Source organism: Mustela nivalis (genome assembly GCF_964662115.1).
Source record: "Mustela nivalis genome assembly, chromosome: 12".
In the NCBI taxonomy this organism is placed as follows: domain Eukaryota; kingdom Metazoa; phylum Chordata; class Mammalia; order Carnivora; family Mustelidae; genus Mustela; species Mustela nivalis.
The window spans coordinates 103515699-103537596 of NC_139031.1; the positions used below are offsets into that span (position 1 = coordinate 103515699).

The 21898-nt window shown below is 40.3% G+C and overlaps 1 protein-coding gene across 4 annotated transcripts in view; it reads left to right on the plus strand.

Moving 5' to 3' along the window:
• VPS41 (VPS41 subunit of HOPS complex) overlaps positions 1 to 21898 on the plus strand; it is a 175983-nt gene that overhangs the window by 121514 nt on the left and 32571 nt on the right. For all 4 annotated transcript variants that reach the window (XM_082692551.1, XM_082692549.1, XM_082692550.1 and 1 more), the window contains 7 exons: positions 1018 to 1115; positions 5148 to 5277; positions 6708 to 6823; positions 8496 to 8552; positions 11583 to 11644; positions 13232 to 13313; positions 17665 to 17757. In XM_082692551.1, coding sequence (XP_082548677.1) covers positions 1018 to 1115; positions 5148 to 5277; positions 6708 to 6823; positions 8496 to 8552; positions 11583 to 11644; positions 13232 to 13313; positions 17665 to 17757 — 638 coding nt within the window. The remainder of the gene's footprint in view (positions 1 to 1017; positions 1116 to 5147; positions 5278 to 6707; positions 6824 to 8495; positions 8553 to 11582; positions 11645 to 13231; positions 13314 to 17664; positions 17758 to 21898) is intronic.

Sequence of the window (21898 nt, forward strand, 5' to 3'; positions counted from 1 at the left end):
AAAAAAAAAAAAACCACACACAAAACTTAACTGAACCCAAAGCTAATACCACAAACTGTGGAGAAGGTCTGAGTCAGGAAAGTCTTAGAAAATATGGTGGTCCAAATGAGAGTCTGCTTCAGAATGAATCTGTAAGTACAATGCATGACTCCTAGAAGGGGCTCTGTCCCCATCACCACTGTGTCAGCTGTGTAGCGAACCACCCCCAAACTTAGTTGTTTAAAGTAAAAGTCACTTATTATAAATATTTTACAGTAGCTAATTATTAGAATCACAGTGTTAGCAATATTAATACTTCTACAACTGAGCTTTCCTGTTGGGTCTGTGAACTCCAGTGTAATTAAATCCGTATACTTCTCAAGTGATGCACTGGTTTTACATTTTAAATGCCTTTAAGAAGATAGAAATTTATTTTCTCTGACCTTTATTCCAGTTAGGAAGTAGTGATCTTTTATCACAATATAATCTGCATTAACACACCCTTTTTCTTTTCTTTTTTTTTTTTACTTCTGATTCCTCAAATAAAATGTTTATTATTTAAAAAAAAAAAAAAGGAACAATAGTTTCATAATTACAAGTAGCATTCCTTGTGACCTTTGGATCACTATAATGCCCTAATTGTGAAAAACCTAAATTCAGGTTGTTGTTGTTGTTGTTGTTGTTTTAAAGTATTACTGTCGTTAATATTAGTTTTCATCAGGTTTCCTGGGTTTACAAGTGTCTTCATGGGGTTTAACTATGTCATTTTTAAACTAGCTGGTCCCAGTGTCACGTGTGACCGTTCATGCTGTTATTGTCAGGTTTCCTTTTGATGATGCTAGAAAATTTTTAAGTTTGAGTTTCTGGATATCCTTTTCTGGCCTTTCATTATTGTCGAAAAAGTGTGTTTGTCCACACCCCCTTTATGTTAGATTTCTACGGTAAATCCACGTAGCATTCATAGTTGATGTGTCCTTTCCTTGGTGGGCTGCTTTTTGTTCCTGTTAACACTGAATCTTTTATCCCTTTTGTTTGCAGTGTCTCAGTTTGAAACTGAATTCTACATCAGTGGACTTGCACCGCTCTGTGATCAGCTTGTTGTTCTTTCCTATGTGAAGGAGGTGTCAGAAAAAACGGTAATTTTTTTTTAATACCCCAAATGCAGAGGGAAGTGTGGGTTCATTTTTTAGCCTTGTAGCCAGATCAGGTTGTCCATTGAAAGGGCCATGCTGTAGTCTGAGCGGAACTTCTGACCTATAAAAGAAGGTTGGTGGAGATTATGTATTTACCTTTCAGAAGCTTCACTCATTGCCTGCCTTTGTTCCCTTTGCCGAGCCAAGGGAAGTCATTTTTTTTTTCTCTTTTTTTCCATCTCTTGGTATTTTCGTCGAAAGGAATGAAGGATTTCTTTTGCTGGAGGGCAAAGAAACTAAGCTGACACTGTGCATTAGCAGAAATGACAGCAGTGAAGTTGATCTGCCGCAACAAGAGGAGCCCCTGTGGTCAGAGGGAATTATGGAAAGGGCACTTCATTTCCTGTGGTCCAGACAGATTTGCTTACTTCTTAGTGGCCGACTGAGTCTCAGTAGCTTGATTTTTGCTTTGAAATGGTTGTGGTGATGTCTTAATCATCAATGCAAATGAGAGTATGAAATGCATGGCCAATAGAAAGCAGCAGAGAACCCAAATTTTGTTAATTTTGTGACTTTGGAGGAAAGCCTATATTTGTGATCTAGTGGAGGGCATGCCCAGTAGAGACACTTGGTCTTCCTTTGAAGCCTGGGTGGGCCCCATTCCCAGCTTGTCTTCAGTGTTAGAGTCCAGGGGTTCTTCCAGGAAGGGGGACGCTAGGGATGGCTTCAAGGCATAAACAAGGAGAGCTTATTGTAAAGGATTTTCTCTTAGGTGCTGTATATAAAAGAAATTACAAATTGATTGTCTAGCCCTTTAAAGTAAGTAGGGCTCTCCTTGTCTGTATCCTCTTCTTTTTTCCCCCCTTTTCAATTGAATAAAATGGGGGGGGGAACCCTGGGAGCCCCAGTTTTGAAGTGGTACCTGCTCTTGAGCATTTCTGTGAGCAAGCACTTGTATGGGAAGTCATCGCTATAGTAACCCGAGACTCTGGGCGCCCATGTTGCTAGGCAATGGGATGCTGGAGACTTAAGTGAATACTCAGAGCGACTAAAATCAATAGGGCTGGCTTCTAGCCCTGTTGCAGGACATCACTTTATTATTTTATTTATTTTTTTGAAGATAAAGAAAAGCAGTGGCTCCCAAGGGACTAAATATAGTGCTTTCTGATGAGGGAGGTGGGGCAGATTGAGAATGTGATTGAAAGACATAGGAAAGCAGCAGTAAAATGAAAAAGGGAAAGCCTCATAAACAACCGAGCAAAAAAAGAAAGGAAGCAGGGAAACCTTTGTTGATAAAAGGGAGTATTACAAAGGAGTAAAGACCAAAGAAAGGCCAACCTCTTAGAGCAAATTAGAAAATGAAATTGGAAAGAGAAGAAGAAGGCATTTTTTCAGAGGGAGAAGTGTGAGAGACTCAGAGAGGACTCACAAGTGTGTGTGCCAGTTCATGTAGCTATTTTATATGACACGAGAGTACACCTTCGATCCTTAAACACAGAGTAAACTGATAAAATTATGACAAAAGGAGTAAAGCAAGCATGGGGCTGAGTCCCTCCCCTTTTTTCTCTTTTTTTTTGTATGGGAAAGACAGCGGAACTGCAACATTAAATAAAACTTGCCTTTATATCCTGCATATCCTCCCCCAGAATGTTCTCCCTTATACCTGTCACATCATGAGTGTGTCCTCACCTTGCCATCATGGTGACACTCTGCTGATTTTTATGAACCTTATTCTGCCTCTCTCTGTGCAGCTCTGTATTCCCCATCATTGTCATTTATTGTGGTTAGGAACTATTTCATCTGGATTTAGTAAGCTCTCCCCTATCATATGTTTCTCTTTCATCCACTAATAAAGCATATATGTATCCAGAGTCATGCTAAGCATTGGAGATCAGAGACCCAACAAGACCAAATTCTCACTCCTGGGAAGTTAGTAAGCGGGGCTGCTTGACCATTGAGCAAAGGTTATAAAGTAACAAGATGAATCACATCACGGATGTTTTCCTTATGCCTCTCAGGGAGCTGTTTATGTGACCAGGCAAGGCCCTTTATTTTATTATTTGCTTCAAATGTTTTTTCTATTCTTGCTATTCTAATTTTGTTATTTTTTGGCATTGTTAGAGTTCATTTTTTAAATATTCAGGTCTTTACATTTTTTCTCATTGTTTCAAAATTGAGATAATTCTCATTTTTCCAGATGTGAAAAATTATGCTGTATATTCGCTATTTTTTTCCCTCTACTAGTTTCCCTCTACTAGATCTTTTATAGTTGCTGTTTTATTTTTGGAGGGTTTTGTTTTTTTTTTTTTTAAAGATTTTATTTAGGGCTCCTGGGTGGCTCAGTGGGTTAAGCCGCTGCCTTCGGCTCAGGTCATGATCTCAGGGTCCTGGGATCGAGTCCCGCATCGGGCTCTCTGCTCAGCAGGGGCCTGCTTCCTTCCCTTCCCCTCTCTCTGCCTGCCTCTCTGCCTACTGTGATCTCTCTCTGTCAAATAAATAAATAAAATCTTTAAAAAAAAAAAAAGATTTTATTTATTTATTTGACAGAGAGAAATCACAAGTAGGCAGAGAGACAGGCAGAAAGAGAGAGAGAGGGAACAGGCTCCCTGCTGAGCAGAGAGCCCGATGCGGGACTCGATCCCAGGACCCTGAGATCATGACCTGAGCCGAAGGCAGCGGCTTAACCCACTGAGCCACCCAGGCACCCTTTTTGGAGGGTTTTAAAATGTATGAGACACAAAACTAATGCAGTTGCTTCTCAATTCACCTAACAAAATGGACCAGAGTATTCTGTGAGGCTTACAGTGTTCCTAGGGGAACTTGGGGAGTTGGAGAGGCCCCGACGTATCTCACACTGTCCCCTTCATCTGGGTTTTCTGCGGTGGTGTCACATGGCTACAGGTCTTACTGCTTTGGAAAATGCTCAACTGTGTGTTTTTTGCCTGCATGCTGAATGCTCAGAAAGCTCAAACTTTCCATGTAAAACAACCTTGACTTCAAGATTCACTGTAAGTCCCACTTTTTCAACAAGTTGCTGTCTCACCATTTACTTATGTGACTTTGACCTTAGTAGACCTTAGTAGAGTTTTTGATCCCCATTTCCTTCTTCTGTGATATTTGGAGCAGTCAGTCATTTAAGACCCCATCACCTTCTAGGTTAATGCATCTCATCACCTTCTAGGTTAGTGGAACTGCATCAGTCTAAAAAACTCTCCTTCCCCCTTCTTTCTTCCTTTTTTTTTTTTTTTCAATTTTATTTATTTATTTGACAGAGAGAGAGAGATCACAAGTAGGCAGAGAGGCAGGCGGGAGGTGTGGGGGCAGGCAGGCTCCCTGCCAAGCAGAGAGCCGGATGTGGGGCTCAATCCCAGGACCCGGAGACCATGACCTAAGCCGAAGGCAGAGGCTTTACCCACTGAGCCACCCAGGTGCCCCCCACTTCTTTCTTGACCTACAACTGCACTGTTCAAAAGTGTGGTCACAAACCTTATGTGGCTATCTAAATTTTAACTAATGAAAATGAAATAAAATGGAAAAACTCATTTTTTTGGTCGCGGCTAGCCACCAGTGACTCCTGCCCTTGCACACAGCCCCGCCCTGGGCCTGTGCTCTTGGTGACCATTGCCTTCTTAGTGTGTTCTGTTTTCGACCTAGTTCTCCGTCTCTGTGGCTTTTCAGCATCACCAGTAAGCTTACCAGTAGTGGCAGTGTTTTGGCAGTTGGTAATATTATTTTTACCCTTTCTCACATTGGTGAGGAAGAGACATAAGCTGATTGGGGAAGTGTGTGGTGGCTGTGCCCTTGGAGATGAGTGACGGATGGCTGTAGGGGCACAGTAGCTTCTGTCATATTGACGTCATACAGAAGGTCAGGAAGTAACATGGTGTGATGAGGCTGTTGGTGCAGGTGGATAGAGGGGCTCACATCTGCTGAAATTATGAAGTCCTGTGCATTTAATCATGACTGACTGGAATGAATTTGTACAGTTTCTAGAAACATATTGAAAACACACCCTTCCCTCTCTTTTCCCCCCAGGAAAGAGAATACTGTGCCAGGCCAAGACTGGATATCATCCAGCCGCTCTCTGAGACCTGTGAAGAGATCTCTTCTGATGCTCTGACCGTGAGAGGCTTTCAGGAGAACGAGTGTAGAGATTATCATTTAGGTGAGAGACCAAGGCTCTGGCTCATGCTATTTCTTATACTTGTGGGTTTTTTCCCTTTCATGTGATTAACACACCAGTAATTTAAATTGAGGTGCTGCAAGGGTCATAGAGACTACCTAGACAGACCTCTCATGTTGAAAATGAGGGCACAAGGCCCAGACATATTGCAGAATGTGTCCGAGCTAGCACAGTAGGTGGGAGGGGTAGGCTTGGGGCCAGGACTGAGGTGAGTAGGCTCCATGGTCTTTGTTCTTATGTCTTTTGTCATAATTAGTGTAACACTTACATTGACGTCAGGCAGCATGGTTCTATGGTTGCCATATGACTCCCAACCTCATGTATCTGGAAAGTGTGCTGTGGGTTGGCCAAGAAGTCATCTTTCTGTTTGTGACCAAATGCGCAGAGCCTGGAAGAGAGCCTGACAACTACTAGATGTTCGCCGAGTATTTGCAGAGTGGATGAATGCATACACTGGTCAACTGCTCAGAAATAAAGACCGAACCACTGTTCTTTGGTCATACTGGAGCCCCTGTGCTCAGTTGTCCTCCTATCCTTTAAAAATACATTGATGAAAGTAGAACAGCCTAAGATTTTTTTTTTTTTTAAGAAATTCTTTCCTGCTTCAAAAACAATTGACATGTTTTCAGTTCTCATTTTGGCCAAAGGAAACAAAGAAATAGTCTATACAGTTGGAGCTTTCTTATATGTGGCCCCTAGTCAGTTGAGAAGCGTGAGAGTCTATTCCAGACTTGGCAAAATGCAAATGTGACTCAAACTAGAAGTGTCTGAGCTAGGTATTGTGCTCATAGAAAACTCTGTTGCACCCTTAGAAACCCTTTAGTACAGGTTGTATAATTGAATTCTGCAGGAAACCCTCACAATCGGCATTCTGCACAACATGCCGAAATGATAGATTATGTCCTCAGGGCTTGGGGCATCTGTCATTTACGCTGTAGATGGCCTTGACCTTGATGAGCAGGAGACATTTATCGCCAACTGTGGGGTGTAATTGTTCTGTTAAAATAGAACAGTGCTGTAAATAGCCATAAATTAAGTTTATATACAGAAGATGAATTCTGATACACCATAGACCTGGAGAATTTTGATCACTATCTTTCAGTCAGGGTCACAATGTTAATGTGTTAAACACAGAATTATAAACTACCTTACTTTTTTGAAGTTTTTTTTGTATTCCTTCCTTCCTTCCTTTTTTGTATTCCTCCCTTCTTTTTTCTTTCAAATAATTTTACATGTAAATGTTTTTTTTTTAAGTACTTGCACCTTCAAACAGAGCCAAACACACTTGCTCCAAAGGTAGGCAAGTTTTCTGTTCCCTCTGGAGTTGGGTTACCCAACCAAGTCTCTGAAACTACAGCCACAGTTTCTACTGCTGAGTCGCCCACACTCTGTCTTTCTTCCCTCACCTCTAGAGTACTCTGAAGGGGAATCACTCTTTTACATCGTGAGTCCAAGAGATGTTGTAGTGGCCAAGGAACGAGACCAAGATGACCACATTGACTGGCTCCTTGAAAAGAAGAAATATGAGGTAGTTTTGATTTTCCTTTCTTTAAAGTATTGACACATCTGTAACAGGGAGAGGACAAAAGGTTTTTGTAATAAATCTTTTGTGTAAGTGAATTAGAATGCCCCAAGCTAAAAATATGTAAGAGACTAATAACTTTCCAATACTCTTTTCAGAAATTAGGGGGGAAAGGATTACAAGGAGGTTAACTGGCTTCACTGTTCAGTGGAGGAGGAGAAGGTGGTAGTAGAGGGAACAGGTGGGTTCGATCCAGCCTATGCAAGTGTTTGTTTTGTGGCTTTTCGAGGAAAATAAAATGGAGCTAGTATTTCAGAATTGTCTTCTATATTTTAGTGGTACTGTTGATTTGTGCTTATTTCATATGTAAAGTCAAGGTGTTAATTTACTGTTCACTGAGGATGGTCTGAACACTTTGCAGACAGAATGATGTGGTCCACTTCATTGAGTCTTGAATCAGACTGATAAGAGCAGAAAACTGTCCCATGATGAGTTTCTCTTTTTCAAAAGCAGAAACCTTTCTGACTTTAAAAGCTAAAAGGCAAATATTATGTTGGTTTGGTTAGAGAAATTCTCTGGTTGGGCTTCTATGCTAATTAGCTAAAAACAAACAAAAACTTTGTTTTTGAAATCAAAATCCACTGTATGTTGCTTTTAAGTTTGTGACCACCTGAAAGGATTTGGGGGAAAAATGTTTTTCATGGATAAACTAGAGTCCAGGAATTGACACAAAAAGTTTCTATTTCGGTTATTACTGTATTGCTTCAGATCCAGTAGTTCCCTAAATAATTTTATGTGATTTTTAAAGATTTTCTTTCCTGGGTGGCTCAGTCAGTTAAGCATCTGCCTTCAGCTCAGGTCATGATCCCAGGGTCTTGGGATTGAGTCCTCTGTTGGACTTCCTGCTCAGCGGGAGGTCTGCTTCTCCCACTGTTCCTGCCCCCTGCTTGTCATCTCTTTATCTCTCTCAAATAAAAAATGAAATCTTTTAAAAAGATTTTAGGAAGGAAGAGAGAAAGAGAAGGACAAGCCAACTCTGCACTGAGCCCTAATGCCTGGCTTGACCCAGAGATCACGATCTGAGCTAAAACCAAGAGTCAGATGCTTAACTGACTGAGCCACCCAAGCACCCCAATAATTTTATGTTTTGACGTTTGTGTTATAGTAATAATAATGAACTTTCCAAAATAAAAATAAAATCAAGGATTTTCAAAATCTTAATTGCAGATACACCTAAATGTATCCATATGGTTTATTTTCTTGCATTTCATAAAGGAAAAGTGCCACTTTGTCGATGTATGTCATGCAGATTTAGAATGACAGATGAATTTTTTTTGTTGTTTGAATTGAGGAGATTGTGTCGTATTTTGATTTGTGCCTGAAATGTGATTCCAATATCCTAATGTGGAAATGCATTCAAATGGAAATAAGAGAAGTCTTCATTTTGGTTGACTGCTTTTGTTCGAGTATGAATGCAGTGGGGTTCATTCAACCATAACATTAAAAATGCCCGTGCTTGAAGCAAAAGCCACAGGGAAATGGGGCTTTATTTATGTAGTCCAGAACTTTAAAACATAATAAATATAGTGTTTATAACCTCAATATCTTTCTTTCCCACTCTCTCTCATTTTCCCTCCCTTCTTTTCTGACTCCTTTTATCATGCTTCTATAAATATAGGAAGCTTTGATGGCAGCTGAAATCAGCCAGAAGAACATTAAAAGACATAAGATTCTAGTAAGTATGTAATTTTATTATTTGAAGCATAACTTTACCTTTCAATAAGTTATAATGAGACTGAAAGTAATTTGAAAAGAACAGATTTTTCCTATGTTTTTGAGACTTTATTTCAGACTAATTCTCCAACCTGCAAGGTCAAAATATTTCAGTTTATTGAATCTGTTTCTGCTTGTAAACAAGAGACTTGAACACCAGCTAGGAGGCAGTTTTAGGTAATTTGGGACTTGAATTTGTGAAATGTACTTTAAATACAAAGCTTTCCAGTTATGTGTGGGGAAGTTTCTTTAAATCATAGGTAAAACCACATTATCACAAAATTTATCAAGAGTAGTTTCATAAAACCAGATTGCTTCATTGTCTCCGTAGTAAGAGTCATTTGTGTTATAGAGACTAATCTAGGACCTTAGATATGTTTTCATTACATTTTGGACTCCGGAAAAGTTTAGTGACCAAAAGCACATTTCTTTACTAACTGTGACAGTGGATGGGCATACAGAAAACCGGAGAGAGTGTGAAGGGTCCTTAGAGATCGGTGAGTCCAAGACCCTTATTTCTAGATGAAAACTGCATTTATGGCTATTTAGGTTTGTGGCACAAATTCCTCACCTTAAACTTCCCTAAAACTCCACATAAAATGTCTAGAGAGTAAACAAGCAAAATAACTCAGGAACCCAAAAGAAGAGAGAGAACCAGATCATATCCCTGCCCCCCCCCATTCAAAAGTGTGGAGATTAAACAAAGATTATCTAGAAATGGAGCAGAAGGTATTCTGCCCAATAGAATAGTATATGGGAAAGTGCAGAGAAGTGACACCTCTTGGCCTGCTTCGTTATGTGGGGGGCAGTTGCAGAGTGTATATATGGGTAGCAAGAGCCAGATTCTGAAGGGCCATGTGTAAGTGGGAGCTTGGCTCCATCTTGAGATCCCGTACAAGACAGTTTATGCTTTCAGTGCCTCATTAGATCTGCTTGTTAGAAAGATTCTCCAATGGAGAAAGAGGCTAGAGGCAGCTAAAATAGGAATCAACAGAATAGCTTCCTTCTTGGTAGAGAAGTGGTAGGATGAGACCTACAGAGTCAGTAGGAATGGGGAGGTGAAGACAGGCAGAGGATACATTCAGCTGGACTCTGTGGGATACGGTGACTGGCTCCTCATGCACAGGAGAGAAATCTAGGCTGATGCCCAGTCTTCGATGGTTGACGCCCAGTTTCTGGGAATGGTGGTTGGTGTTGCCATTCCCTAAGAGAGGGAGACTATGTGAGGGGGAACAGGCTGGGAGGAGGGAGTGTGGGAGGATTAATACTGGTTTTGACACATTGGATTTGGGCCATCTCTGGGACATCCTAGTGGAGCTCAGGGAAGAGATCTGGACCCAGAGATTTGTCAGCAAACAGGCGTCAGTGGAAGGCATGAGTTTGAAGCAGTCCACACGGGGTGAGTATCTAGCCTCAGAAAACAGAACTTGAATGGAACCATTGGGACTGCCAATATTCAAAGGAGAAGTGCCCAAAATAGTTTGTAATGGCCAGAGGAAGGTTTTCGTGGGAGCTGGGAGAGCAGGTCAAAGGTAAAACAAGCTCAGCCAGTCGGTGGTACTCTGGGTGTGGCAATATGAAAGTGACGAGTGAATTTTCTCTGTATTACTCCTTCTCAATGTGCTGGAAGGAGGGAAAAGTGAGGAGGAGATGATGAAGTAGAGTTGCATGTTGGCTCTGAAGTGGAAGGGAGTGCAGACTGTGGCTGGGGCCGGGCCATCACAAAAAGGTCATTGGTGATGGCGGATATTTTGTGTGAGAGAGACACTGAACATGCTTACGCTAAGGAGAAGAGAGAAAATAGGATTGAGGTTAAAGGAGGACAGAGAAAGAGGATGAGTGGCACAGTAGGGTAAGGGCCTGGCATGAGGAGAAATGGGCTCTGCAAAGGACACATTCTCTTCTCTGACCCTGGACAGAAAGACTCCATAGTGCCGTGATTATGGTCTTTTTGCAGAAAAATAAACTTAGTCACCCCTTTTTTTTTTACTCTTTAGTTTCTACAGATTTGAAATAGGATTTCCCATATAGTCACTATTGGGGTAAAATTTAATAAAGTAGGAACTATTAGTATTTTCCCACAGCCTTGAAACAGACCCGTCCTATATATTAGTTATGCGTGGCCTTTTTTTTTTCCTCCTAGCACAGCATAATTTCATACCATACAGGCAGAGACAGAAATGGGCCGCTGCCATTTCTGCCATCCGGGAAGAAATTCCACAACACCTTTTTTTGTACATAAACTAGAACTTAAAATCCAAGTTTTGTTATATAATAAGTTTAAGCTTCTTATGAAAATGCTTTTAGTCAGAAATAATATTTCACAAGAGTCCTGGGGGGAGATCAAACAACAGCTCTCACATCTTTGGTGACTCAGGCCACCTCAGATCCTTTCAGAATGAAGATGGTGTAAGAAAATGAATTTTACTCAGAAGCCAGCCCAAGCTGCAATCCTGTTTTCCTCATCTGTAAACTCATGGGTGTGAATCACATGTTTTTGGACATCATTTTCACATTAATGTTAACCTTAAGATTCAGTATTTCCCTTTAATATGATTGTTCTGTTGTCATGTATTTCTTACAGCATTTCTTCAGACGTGATACAGAGGAAACCAGTAGCTCACGTCTTACAGATGAAAGCATGAAAAACCACTTTATATCCAGTGACAGCATGAAATTGTTGAATCATGTTTCTAATATTACAGATTTCTTCTGTAGAAAATCTCCTAATCAGGGGCAAGTTAGGAGCCTTTACCATAGGAACGTTATTTTTGTGTGAATTCTAAAATTTGTGAAAATATAACTACAAGTGCATTTAAATCTGCTTAGGAAGGAAATGAGCATAATTACATATAGTACCCTAAGGTGTATAAAACAGGTTCTAGCCCATAGTGCCAGTAAGACCCTGATGTCATGGGCTGCTCAGGAAATGAGGCTCAATTTTGTGGTTGTTCTGATTAATTATGAAATTCCTTCATTTAATTTTCCCTAGGATATTGGCTTGGCATACATAAACCACCTGGTGGAGAAAGGAGAGTATGACATAGCAGCACGGTAATAACTGATATTTTCACAGTTACTTGTTACTATAAATAGAATTGAGAAATAAATTTTAACACGAAAATAAGCCATTCTCTGAGGTAACCTTTTTTGGGGGAGGGGGGGAGTCGTTCTTGCAGGGGTAGTTTTTGAGTATTGGTGGCTATAACCACAGAATGGATTTGTGAGTTAACCACCTACTGTCTCATTTTCACCAAACAAGAGAATTTATATTTTTTTAGAAGATTTTATTTATTTATTTGACAGAGAGAAAGATCACAAGTAGGCAGAGAGGCAGGCAGAGAGAGAAGAGGAAGCAGGCTCCCCGCCGAGCAGAGAGCCTGATTCGAGGCTCAGTCCCAGGACCCTGAGATCATGACCTGAGCCGAAGGCAGAGGCTTTAACCCACTGAACCACCCAGGTGCCCCAAACAAGAGAATTTAATAGATGTCAAAAGTCACGAAGAGTCGGAGAGGTTACCCTTTTTGTAAGCTAACAAGTTAGCACATGGGTCATGGCATAAGACATGAGACTCCCAGGTTAGAGATACAGGCCTAACTCAGCAGTGGTAGTAGCCGGCATATTGGCATTTGTGCCAGATCCCACAGCTCCAGTTCCCACAGCACGACATAAAGGGCCAGCCAGGTGACATTGCACAGACCATCGCTCGTATGACAGGAAAGGAACTCTGAGCTTAGGATCTCTGACTCCTTTAAATGGACAGTGATCATGCCTGCCTTCAGAGGAACCTGATATATTTATTACACCGAACACTAAACAGTCCTGCCCTTTGCTCTGGAGGGAAACATCATCTGTGCATCTCATTTCCATTGCTGTTCTACAAGCATCCTCTAGAAGGCAATCAGTGCCACTGCTTGTAATTCAAGGAGAGTTGTCTCCCAGCAAGAGGGTGGCAATTCAGTGGAAGTGACCAGATTTCAGGCTTCAGGTCGCAGGGGTCTGTGGTAGACAAGAGTGTAAATGTTACATAGTGGCCATGTGGGTTGTGTGAGTGGCTCCCCCTGGAGCTTCATGGTGCTCCCTTCTAGTACCTCAGGACAGCCTGGGAACGTAGCCTTCAGGCCGACCTCTTGTTTCCTGAGATTTAGGGAGACCTGTTTCTTCGATGTGTAAATTAAGTTTTTATTCATATATAAGTATTTCTCCAGATTATATACTATGATAGGATTGTAAATTTCTGAAGTCTGATTTTGTAGTCCATTATTTAAAGTTCTTTAAGAAGTGATTTAAATTGGTATTTTGGATATGATGACATTTCTTCAAGGTGAGAAAGGTCCCAAAACCAGCAGGGCTCATCCGGATAAGTAGGAAACTCAGAACAGGATAATCATTGGGAAAGCCCCTAACCATCATCTTCAGAAAGGGGTTCGTCTTTATTTATAAGTGTTTTGTAATAATTTTTATGATTTCTGTCCACCTTGTATATGCAATCAATTGGTTATCTAGTAATACCTTTATGTGCATTGGCACCTGAGATAGAAATTTGTCAGAACTCTGGTACAAGAGATTTATCGAAACCAACAGAGGAAATGTCTACTTACTTTTTTTTTTTCTTTCTCCCTGGGATGTTTTTACTGCCAGCAAATGCCAGAAAATTCTTGGGAAAAATGCAGCACTCTGGGAATATGAAGTTTATAAATTTAAAGAAATTGGACAGCTTAAGGTAAGCACAGCCTTATTTTTAACTCTGAATTTATGTATGTAGTATATTGAGATTGAGATGGAAATAAAATTAAGACACTAGTAATCAGTACTTTCCTGGGAAGCAAGTGTTAACTAGGAAGGAAAACCAGAATATAGATCTGTTTTATAGTTTATGTGTGTAAAATGTATACATATGTGTTATATCCTCATATCCCACCAATTCTGTGTTTATATAACGTTTTTATGGATTTTTTTTAAAGGAATTATTTAATGAGGGAGAGAAAGAGCAGGAGAACAGGCAGAGGGAAAGAATCTCAAGCAGACTCAGGCTCAGAGCCCGAGCCCACAACCCCAAGATCATGGCCTGAGCTGAAACCAAGAGTCAGATGCTTAACTGACTGAGCCACCCGGTGCCCCTGAAGTTTTTTGTTCTTTTTAATGAATATGGAAAACAGGTAGAGTCTCATTCTGCAGGTTATAAAATGAGACTTTTTTAGAATGCGCTGAAGAATTAATGCATTTTTCAAATAATATTTTATTTGCTGAAAGGCAGATGGAAAAGTTTGGCCATGTAGCAATAACAAATAATTTGATACTTCATGTTTTTACCTTTTTTTTTTCTTTTTCAAGTTCCCTATTAATTTAGAGTTGGTTAACATACCCTGTAATAATAGTTCAGGTGTCAGATTTAGTGCTCCGTCACTTGCATACAACACCCAGTGCTCATCACAGGTGCCTCCTTAATACCTGTCACCTATTTAATCCCTCCCCTACCCATCTCCCCTCTGGAGGGGAGATTGTTTTGTATAGTTAAGAGTCTGTTTTCCGATTTGCTTTTTTCTTTCCCCCCTCATATTCATCTGTTTTGTTCCTTAAATTGAGTGAAATCATAGGCGTTTGACTTTCTCTGACTTACCTTGCTTAGCATAATACTTTCTAGCTCTGTCCACATCATTGCAAATGGCACAATTTCATTCTTTTTTATGGATGGGAAATACTCTTTTGTATATATGTATATACTATCTTCTTGATCCATTCATTAGGGCTCTTTCCATAATTTGGCTATTGTTGATAAGGCTGTTATAAAAATCACAGTGCATATATCCTTCTGAATCGTTTTTTTTAAATTTATTTTTTATTTATTTTCAGCATAACAGTATTCATTATTTTTGCACCATACCCGTGCTCCCTGCAATCCATGCCTTCTCTAATACCCACCACCTGGTTCCCCTAACCTCCCACCTCCCCGCCGAATCGGTATTTTTGTATTCTTTGGGTAAATACCTAGTCATGCAATTGCTGGATCATAGGGTAGTTCTATTTTTAACTTCTTGAGTACCCTCCGTACTGTTTTCCACAGTGGCTATACCAGTATGTGTTTCCCACCAGCAGTGTAAGAAGGTTCCTCTTTCTCCACATTCTCACAAACACCTGTTGTTTCCTGTGGTGTTAATTTTAGCCATTCTTACTGGTGTGAGGTGGTATCTCATTGTGGTTCTGATTTATGTTTCCCTGAAGATGATTGATGTTGAGCATCTTTTCATGTCTGTTGGCCATTTGTACGTCTTCTATAGAAAAATGTCTCTTCGTGTCTTCTGCCCATTTTTTAACTGGTTTATTTGTGTTTTGAGTGTTCAGTTTTATAAATTCTTTTTTTTATATAAATTCTTTGTATATTTTAGATACTGCCCTTTTCAAGACATGTCATTTGCAAATATCTTCTCCCATTCCAAAGTTTGCCTCTTAGTTTTGTTGATTATGTCCTTCGAAAGAAGCAATTTACCTTTCAACTTAATGCATGACCTTCAAAGTAAACAATAAAGTATTCCTATGTTTGTTTAAAACATTTAAATTTTTTTCTTTTTTTTTTAAATTTTATTATGTTACATTAGTCACCGTATGGTAGGTACATCATTAGTTTTTTATAATGTTCCATGATTCATTATTGCATATAATAGCCAGTGCTCCATGCAATATTTATGAGCCTTTGCAGTATTCTCTTGAAATTATGAATATGTTTTTAAAAATTCCCAGTCGGGACGCCTGGGTGGCTCAGTTGGTTAAGCAGCTGCCTTCGGCTCAGGTCATGATCCCAGCGTCCTGGGATCGAGTCCCACATCGGGCTCCTTGCTCAGCAGGGAGTCTGCTTCTCCCTCTGCCTCTGCCTGCCATTCTGTCTGCCTGTGTTCACGCTCTCTCTCTCTCTCTGACAAATAAATAAATAAAAAAAAATCTTTAAAAAAAAATAATAAATAATAAATAATAAAATAAATAAAATAAAATAAAAATTCCCAGTTATAGGGCACCTAGATGGCTCAGTCGGTTAAGTTTCTGCCTTCAGCTCAGGTCATGATCTCAAGGTCCTGGGATCAAGCCCCACATCAGGCTCCCTGGGGAATCTGCTTCTCACTCTCCCTCCTCCCCACTTGTGAATGCTCTCTCTCACTCACTTTCTCAAATAAATAAGTAAATAACATCTTTTTAAAAAAAAAATTTCCCAGTTAGGTTGCCTGCGCTATGAATAGTGCACTTGCCCCAGGGAATCTTCTCATCTTATTTGTTTGGCTGCTCCTGGAGGATCTTACCCAGTCCTATGACCATGATGGCTTTATGACCCAGACCTTTTTATTAAATTCAGTATCTGTGCTGGAAATGTGTGATGGCTCTTTTTCCTTGTAGGAACTACTGATAGTGATCACTCAAATCATTGTCAATCCATTTCTTTCCCAATTCCAGTCTGTATCTGTGACCTCGTGGTGTACCTATTCCTCCATGCTTAAGAGCTCACAGCCACTGTCCGCATGAGAACTCTGATTCACGTCCTCATGATGTTTCATCTTTGGTTCTCATCAGTCCTTCCTTGTCCATACCAGGCCTCTCCTCCCCTGGGGGGCCATGTTGAACCTCAACTCTTGTCTATGCTGTTGCAGGGGCCTTTTGACAGATCGGTGAACAACCCTACCCTAGAGTTAGCTGCTTAAAAAATCAATCTGCTATTCTTACTTCCCTTCTTCTCAAAGTAAAAAACCCATTAGTTTTCATTGCCCCGCCTCACTTTTCTCCCTTCTGGGGACCACTCTCCCACATCTCGGGGCCACTCTGATCTCCCTGAATACACAGTGCACATCCATGGCTCTGTGCCCTTCCTCACATTATTCCTTCTGCCAGGGTGCCCTGCTCTGTCTGTCTTTGCCTGATAGATTCCTGGCATTTGTCATTTCTGCCTCAGGATACAAAATGGGCCCCTGCTCATCGCAGCCCCTGGTTAACACCTTGCTTATGTAACACTTAGTAGCCAGTGTTCTGGTTGGCTGTTTAGATGTCTGCATAGTGTTCCCCTGAGGCTCTGAGCCCCCTAGTTTTGTGTCCCCAGAACAAAGTGTAGCAATTGGTACATATAATCTGCCAAGTCATTCTATAGTGTTCGTGAATTCAACACTTAACATGCACTGAAACAGCTAATGAATGCAAGGTGTGTATTTTCCCTTAATTTCAAACTATGATTATGAGTTTTTAAAGAATGATATATTCCATTTTAAGGAAAAAATATATGAATAGATGAACTGTAACTCCTTGACTCCTTAAGGTAGCTTTTATCTCTGTGACATTCTCCCTCCTATATAGATTTTCTTTAATTCCTTTGGAAGAACAGAGAGAGAAAGTTTAACTTAACTGAGGCAGTTGTTTTATTCCTCGTTCATACATATGTACACCTCATATATACTTCTGAAAATATAGTGTAATGTGTCATAAGAAGGTAGAGTTGATTTGAATTCTTCTTTTTATAATAATTTTCCTAAACACTCTGGTGCCTTACATTTTAAAAGTAGAAATATGCAGATGGTCTCCTACTTATAGTAGTTCAGCTTATGACTTTTCAACTTTAGAGGGGTGCAAAGGCGTTACACATTCAGTAGAAACCACACATTGAACTTGGATCTTTCCCGGGGAGAATGACACCCGGGATGATCCTCTTTCGGGATGCCAGGCTGGGTTTCGAGCCGCACACTCACACCAATTTCTACCCCCACGGCCATTCTCTTTTTCATTTTCAGTACAATATTCAATAACCTAAATGAGATACTCAACACTTGATTCTAAAATAGGCCAGGTATTAGAGGACTTTGCCCAACTGTAGGCTGACATACGTGGTGTGAGCGTATATAAGTTAGGCTCGGCTAAGCTGTGGAATTCAGTAGGGGGTCTGTTTCAGTGCATTTCTGACTTAAAATATTTTCAATTTCTATGGGTCTGTCAGAATGTAACCCTATAGTAGGTTGAGGAAGTTCTGTACTTCATATTTTCTGCATAATTGGAGTCTGGTTTTGTTTTGCTCCTTCTGAAATGACCTCTTTTTCCTTCTTCCTTAGGCTATTAGTCCGTACTTGCCAAGAGGAGATCCAGTTCTGAAGCCACTCATCTATGAAATGATCTTACATGAATTTTTGGAAAGTGATTATGAGGTATGGCCTTCCAACATAGTCATATTTACTTGCTCTAGATGGGAAAATGGTAAGAAATCAAGAAAAATAATGCAGTGGATCAGGCGGTTGAGAGGGAGCAGATTTGCAGGTTGTGGGAGATGGAGGAAATTGAGGTGAAGCGCTCATGATAGCTCATGTCTCTGTGGACAGTGAAAACCTCTCATCCATGCACATTTTGGAGAATTCTTAATTCGTTTATAGTTTCCTAAAGCCACTTCGTTTGGCTCCTTGAGAAAGCTGAAGAAAAGGGACAAGTGCTCTGTGGTGATTTTGTACATAGAAGAGCAGCTGCTGTTGCTGCTTAAAGCCTGAGACTCAGATCCCAGTTTGCCTGAGGAGGACTGGGGCGGCAGGAATGGGGAGGGGGCTTGGATGGGATCTGTTTGCTTACTGATGAGGGAGAAAGGCAGTAGTTAACATCGTTCGTCTGCTGTGTGCTCCCTACTCTCATGCGCATGTTACGATTTTGTACTCCTGACAACATTATAAGTGGTAATATCCAATTTTATAGATAAGGAAACTAAAGATAAATTAAATAATTTGTTCATAAGCATACATTTAAAAAATAGGCCTGCCTGGTTTGAATTTAAATTTGGTGTTCGTATGCACCCAAAATGGATTATAATTTTTAAAGTTGGTTGATTTAAGATGAATTTATTCAGAAAATACCGGTGTGGTATCTACTATATTGTAGCACGTGGTAGGCATCAGGTGTGCAGGTGTGAACAAAATGACGCGTGTTCTGCAGTAGCTCATGGCCTGAGTCACATGCAAGTGTGTAAACCGCTGCTTCTCAACAGGGGCTGAATATGCCCTCCGGGGACATTGGGTAGTGTCTGGAGACATTTTTGGGTTGTCGTGACTAGGTAATTTGTGCTACTGACCCCAATCTAATGGATGGAGGTGAATTTTAGATCAAAAGATCTACAATGGTCCTTTATGATAATGATCCATACCTGGATACCTCGGATGATTGGTCAGTCATCGTCAGCCAGTTGTTCCTGGATGTGGATGATTCAGGCAGCCTAAAGCACGAGTGGTCTGTAGAGTTCCTGTGTTCTTATCATAGGAAGGGATCAAGTGCTTCAGGATGAATTAAACTTGAACAAATTACTTCCTTAATAATTGTGCATACTAATGAAAACAGCATTTTCTCATTTTCTCTTATTACTGTGTATTGTAATCTAATCTGCTCTAACAGCAGGGATTTCTTTCTTTCTAGAATAAATGTACGTCTTCTAGAAGAGCTATGGTAATAGTTTCTGTTGTTTGTGTTGGGTGCCGGCTGATGGAGGCTAGCAGCATGCTTCCTATTCCTTTCCTAGTCAGTTCAGTTGAACATAGCTTTATTTAGAACGTACCATGGCCTAGAACTGGGTGAGTACTCAGTTAGACCCAAGAGATAGTTAAAAAACACAGTCTTGTCTTCAGTAGATTTATAGGCTGAGAGGAGAGATGATATTGATAAGCTTTAAGCAACTAGAACATAAGTGACAAGGGCAAAGTGATTGTTCTGTAAAAGCTCTGATGAGAGGCCGTTATTGGCCATAGTTATTGGAAAAGGTTTCTTCAGTGAATAAAGACTTGTAATGGACTTGTCCTATGTCTTTCCATTTTGTTCTGAGTACATAGAGTGGCTCTTATAACTATTCTGTCTTTGTACATCTTCCCAAAAGAAAGAGAATTATGAGTGTTTTGTGAAAATGATGGGGAAAAGTATGAATTTTATTGCAAAATACTGAAGCTTGGTTTACTTGTCCTCTTTTTAAAGTAATGCAGTTTAACCATGAGAAAGCAATTCTGTTTCTTTATGATTCTATTATAATTCTTTCACATGATTCAACTTTTTTTTCTAGAAATTATCTTAGATTCTGTATCATTAAAGTTATCCTGTTGATTCATGTCTGGAAGATTGTTGACAGAGACAGAAAGGACTATGCATGACTTAAGCTCAGTGCTTATAAATACTTTTTCCTGAATGTTTCAGTGTGTTTGCCTGGTCAGTACTGTTAAGAAAGGTATAAGTAACTTGTTGCCATAAGCTCTTACAAATAGTTTCGCTTCCATCTTTCTTAGTTTCATGTTTAATTTTGAATTAAATTGTCACATAATTGACTGGGGAGCACTGTTCTGTAGCGATACTTTTGATCACATATCATCTGTCCTACTAAACAGCACTAGAAAAACAGCTGTACTTCTGTAGAATATTGCCTTCTCAGTTTTCTTTTCTTCCTAAAAAGGTATGAAGTGACAGTATTTACTTGGAGGTAATGATGCTTCCTGACTTGTTGGTGTGGGGCTTCTACTGAAATGCATACAGCTTTGTCTTTTTATTTACAACCTAGCAGAATTATTTTATAAGTACCATGCACTAACTGATCATAGCCCCAGAGCTCCACAGAGAGTTAAACTTTGTTTCATATTATTAATGACAGAAACATAAGCATATTAAAAGTGAGCCATTTGCCATGGCATTTCATTCAGTGAGTACCTTTAACCTTGTACTTAACTATGATGGGCGCTGAGATATTCTCTGACTTCACCTGCTCAATCATAACAGCTCCCTGATAAACTGCATCCTCTGAAGAATAATTAGGGCCACGGGGCTGATGGCATCAGTATTCCTCAGTACATTAATTCAAGGGCATATGGAGCCAGTTTAGTGGAGAAAAACCTGATGTGGAATGTGGTGTTTATGTCAGTTGACGTTGGAGGCATCATATTTTTGTTACACGGCATGACTGGTTGTTTTGTCTTTTTTTTTTTTTGAAGACTTTTTTCATTTATTTGACAGAGACACAGTGAGAGAGGGAACACAAGCAGAGGAAGTGGGGAGAGGGAGAGAAGCAGGCTCCCCACCAAGCATGAAGCCCAATGCAGGGCTCAATCCCAGGACCCTGGGATCATGATCTGAGCCAAAGGCAGACGCTTAATGACTTAGCCACCCAGGTGCCCCATTTTGTCTTATTTTGTATTAGGAGTCGGCCATACTGCCAGGCTGTCGCATGAATTAGGGAAAACAGAAATCAGAGCCAAGCCTCCTTCTTCCATACAGTATGATTCCTGGTCTCAGGGCCACTGAGAGCTGCCAGTGTTTGGATGGGAATCTTTTCAGACATTTTTATCTTACACATTCCTGAGTCTTAAAATAGAAACCCGATCCAAAGTGTCGTTTTGGCTCAAAGAACATTTTAATGTTCTGATTCAGTGGTTTTATAAAATACATCATCTTTACCTGGTGACGCCCCTCCCCACATTTCTCACATGAAACTGCAACCATGCACTTATGTGGGAAGGTTGCAGTTTGAATGGAAAATGTGTTGCCTGTTGTTCTGGTCTCTTGCCATCCTTCCCAGGGCTACTTGGGTAGGACTTTAATAGAGACTGTATCCTGATTCTTTGTGATTTTCTTTTTACCAAACCTTGGTACTTTACAGAAGCACATTCCACCATACCAGTTTCATTTCTAAGTGTCACTTAAGTAAATTCATAGTAGTTTATTAAAGCATTAGTTGAGATGCTTAATATGAATAATACAATTTTTTTCGATAACATGAAGATTTTTACTTCTTTTTGCTGTCTTGATTACATCTAAGGTTTTTCCTCTACCAGCTGCCAAGGATCAGTAAGTAAACTGCTCTACCATACTCTGAGTTACAAAACACAAGCTCTAATGTCAGGAATCAGGACCCTGGCCAAAAATCAACAGTAGGAAAGAAACAGGATCCAATTGAAGGATCTAGAGTTTTCTGTCAGAATGGCAAAATTTGAGATCCAACTAGGGAATAAGACTTGAGCCAAAGTCTCAAATCCTCCAAACAAAACTAGGTTCAGAGGCAAGAATGGAAAGAGGACCAAAAAGAAGAAAGAAGACCAAGGTGGTAACTTGTTGAAGGTGGGGATTCCAGTGACTCCAATGACTGTGGAAACCAGCCATTGTGTAGAGTTTTGCACATGGGAGGACAGATCCGAAGGGCACAGAAGTTCGGTGGGGATGGTGGGGGAAGCGACCAACTTGGACAGTATCTTCAGGATATTCGGGGTATCATCTGAATGTTATAGTTAGTCCGGACTGAGGTTACAGCAAGTGAAAGCCAAAGTCTGTGTGTGCAGTGTTGTT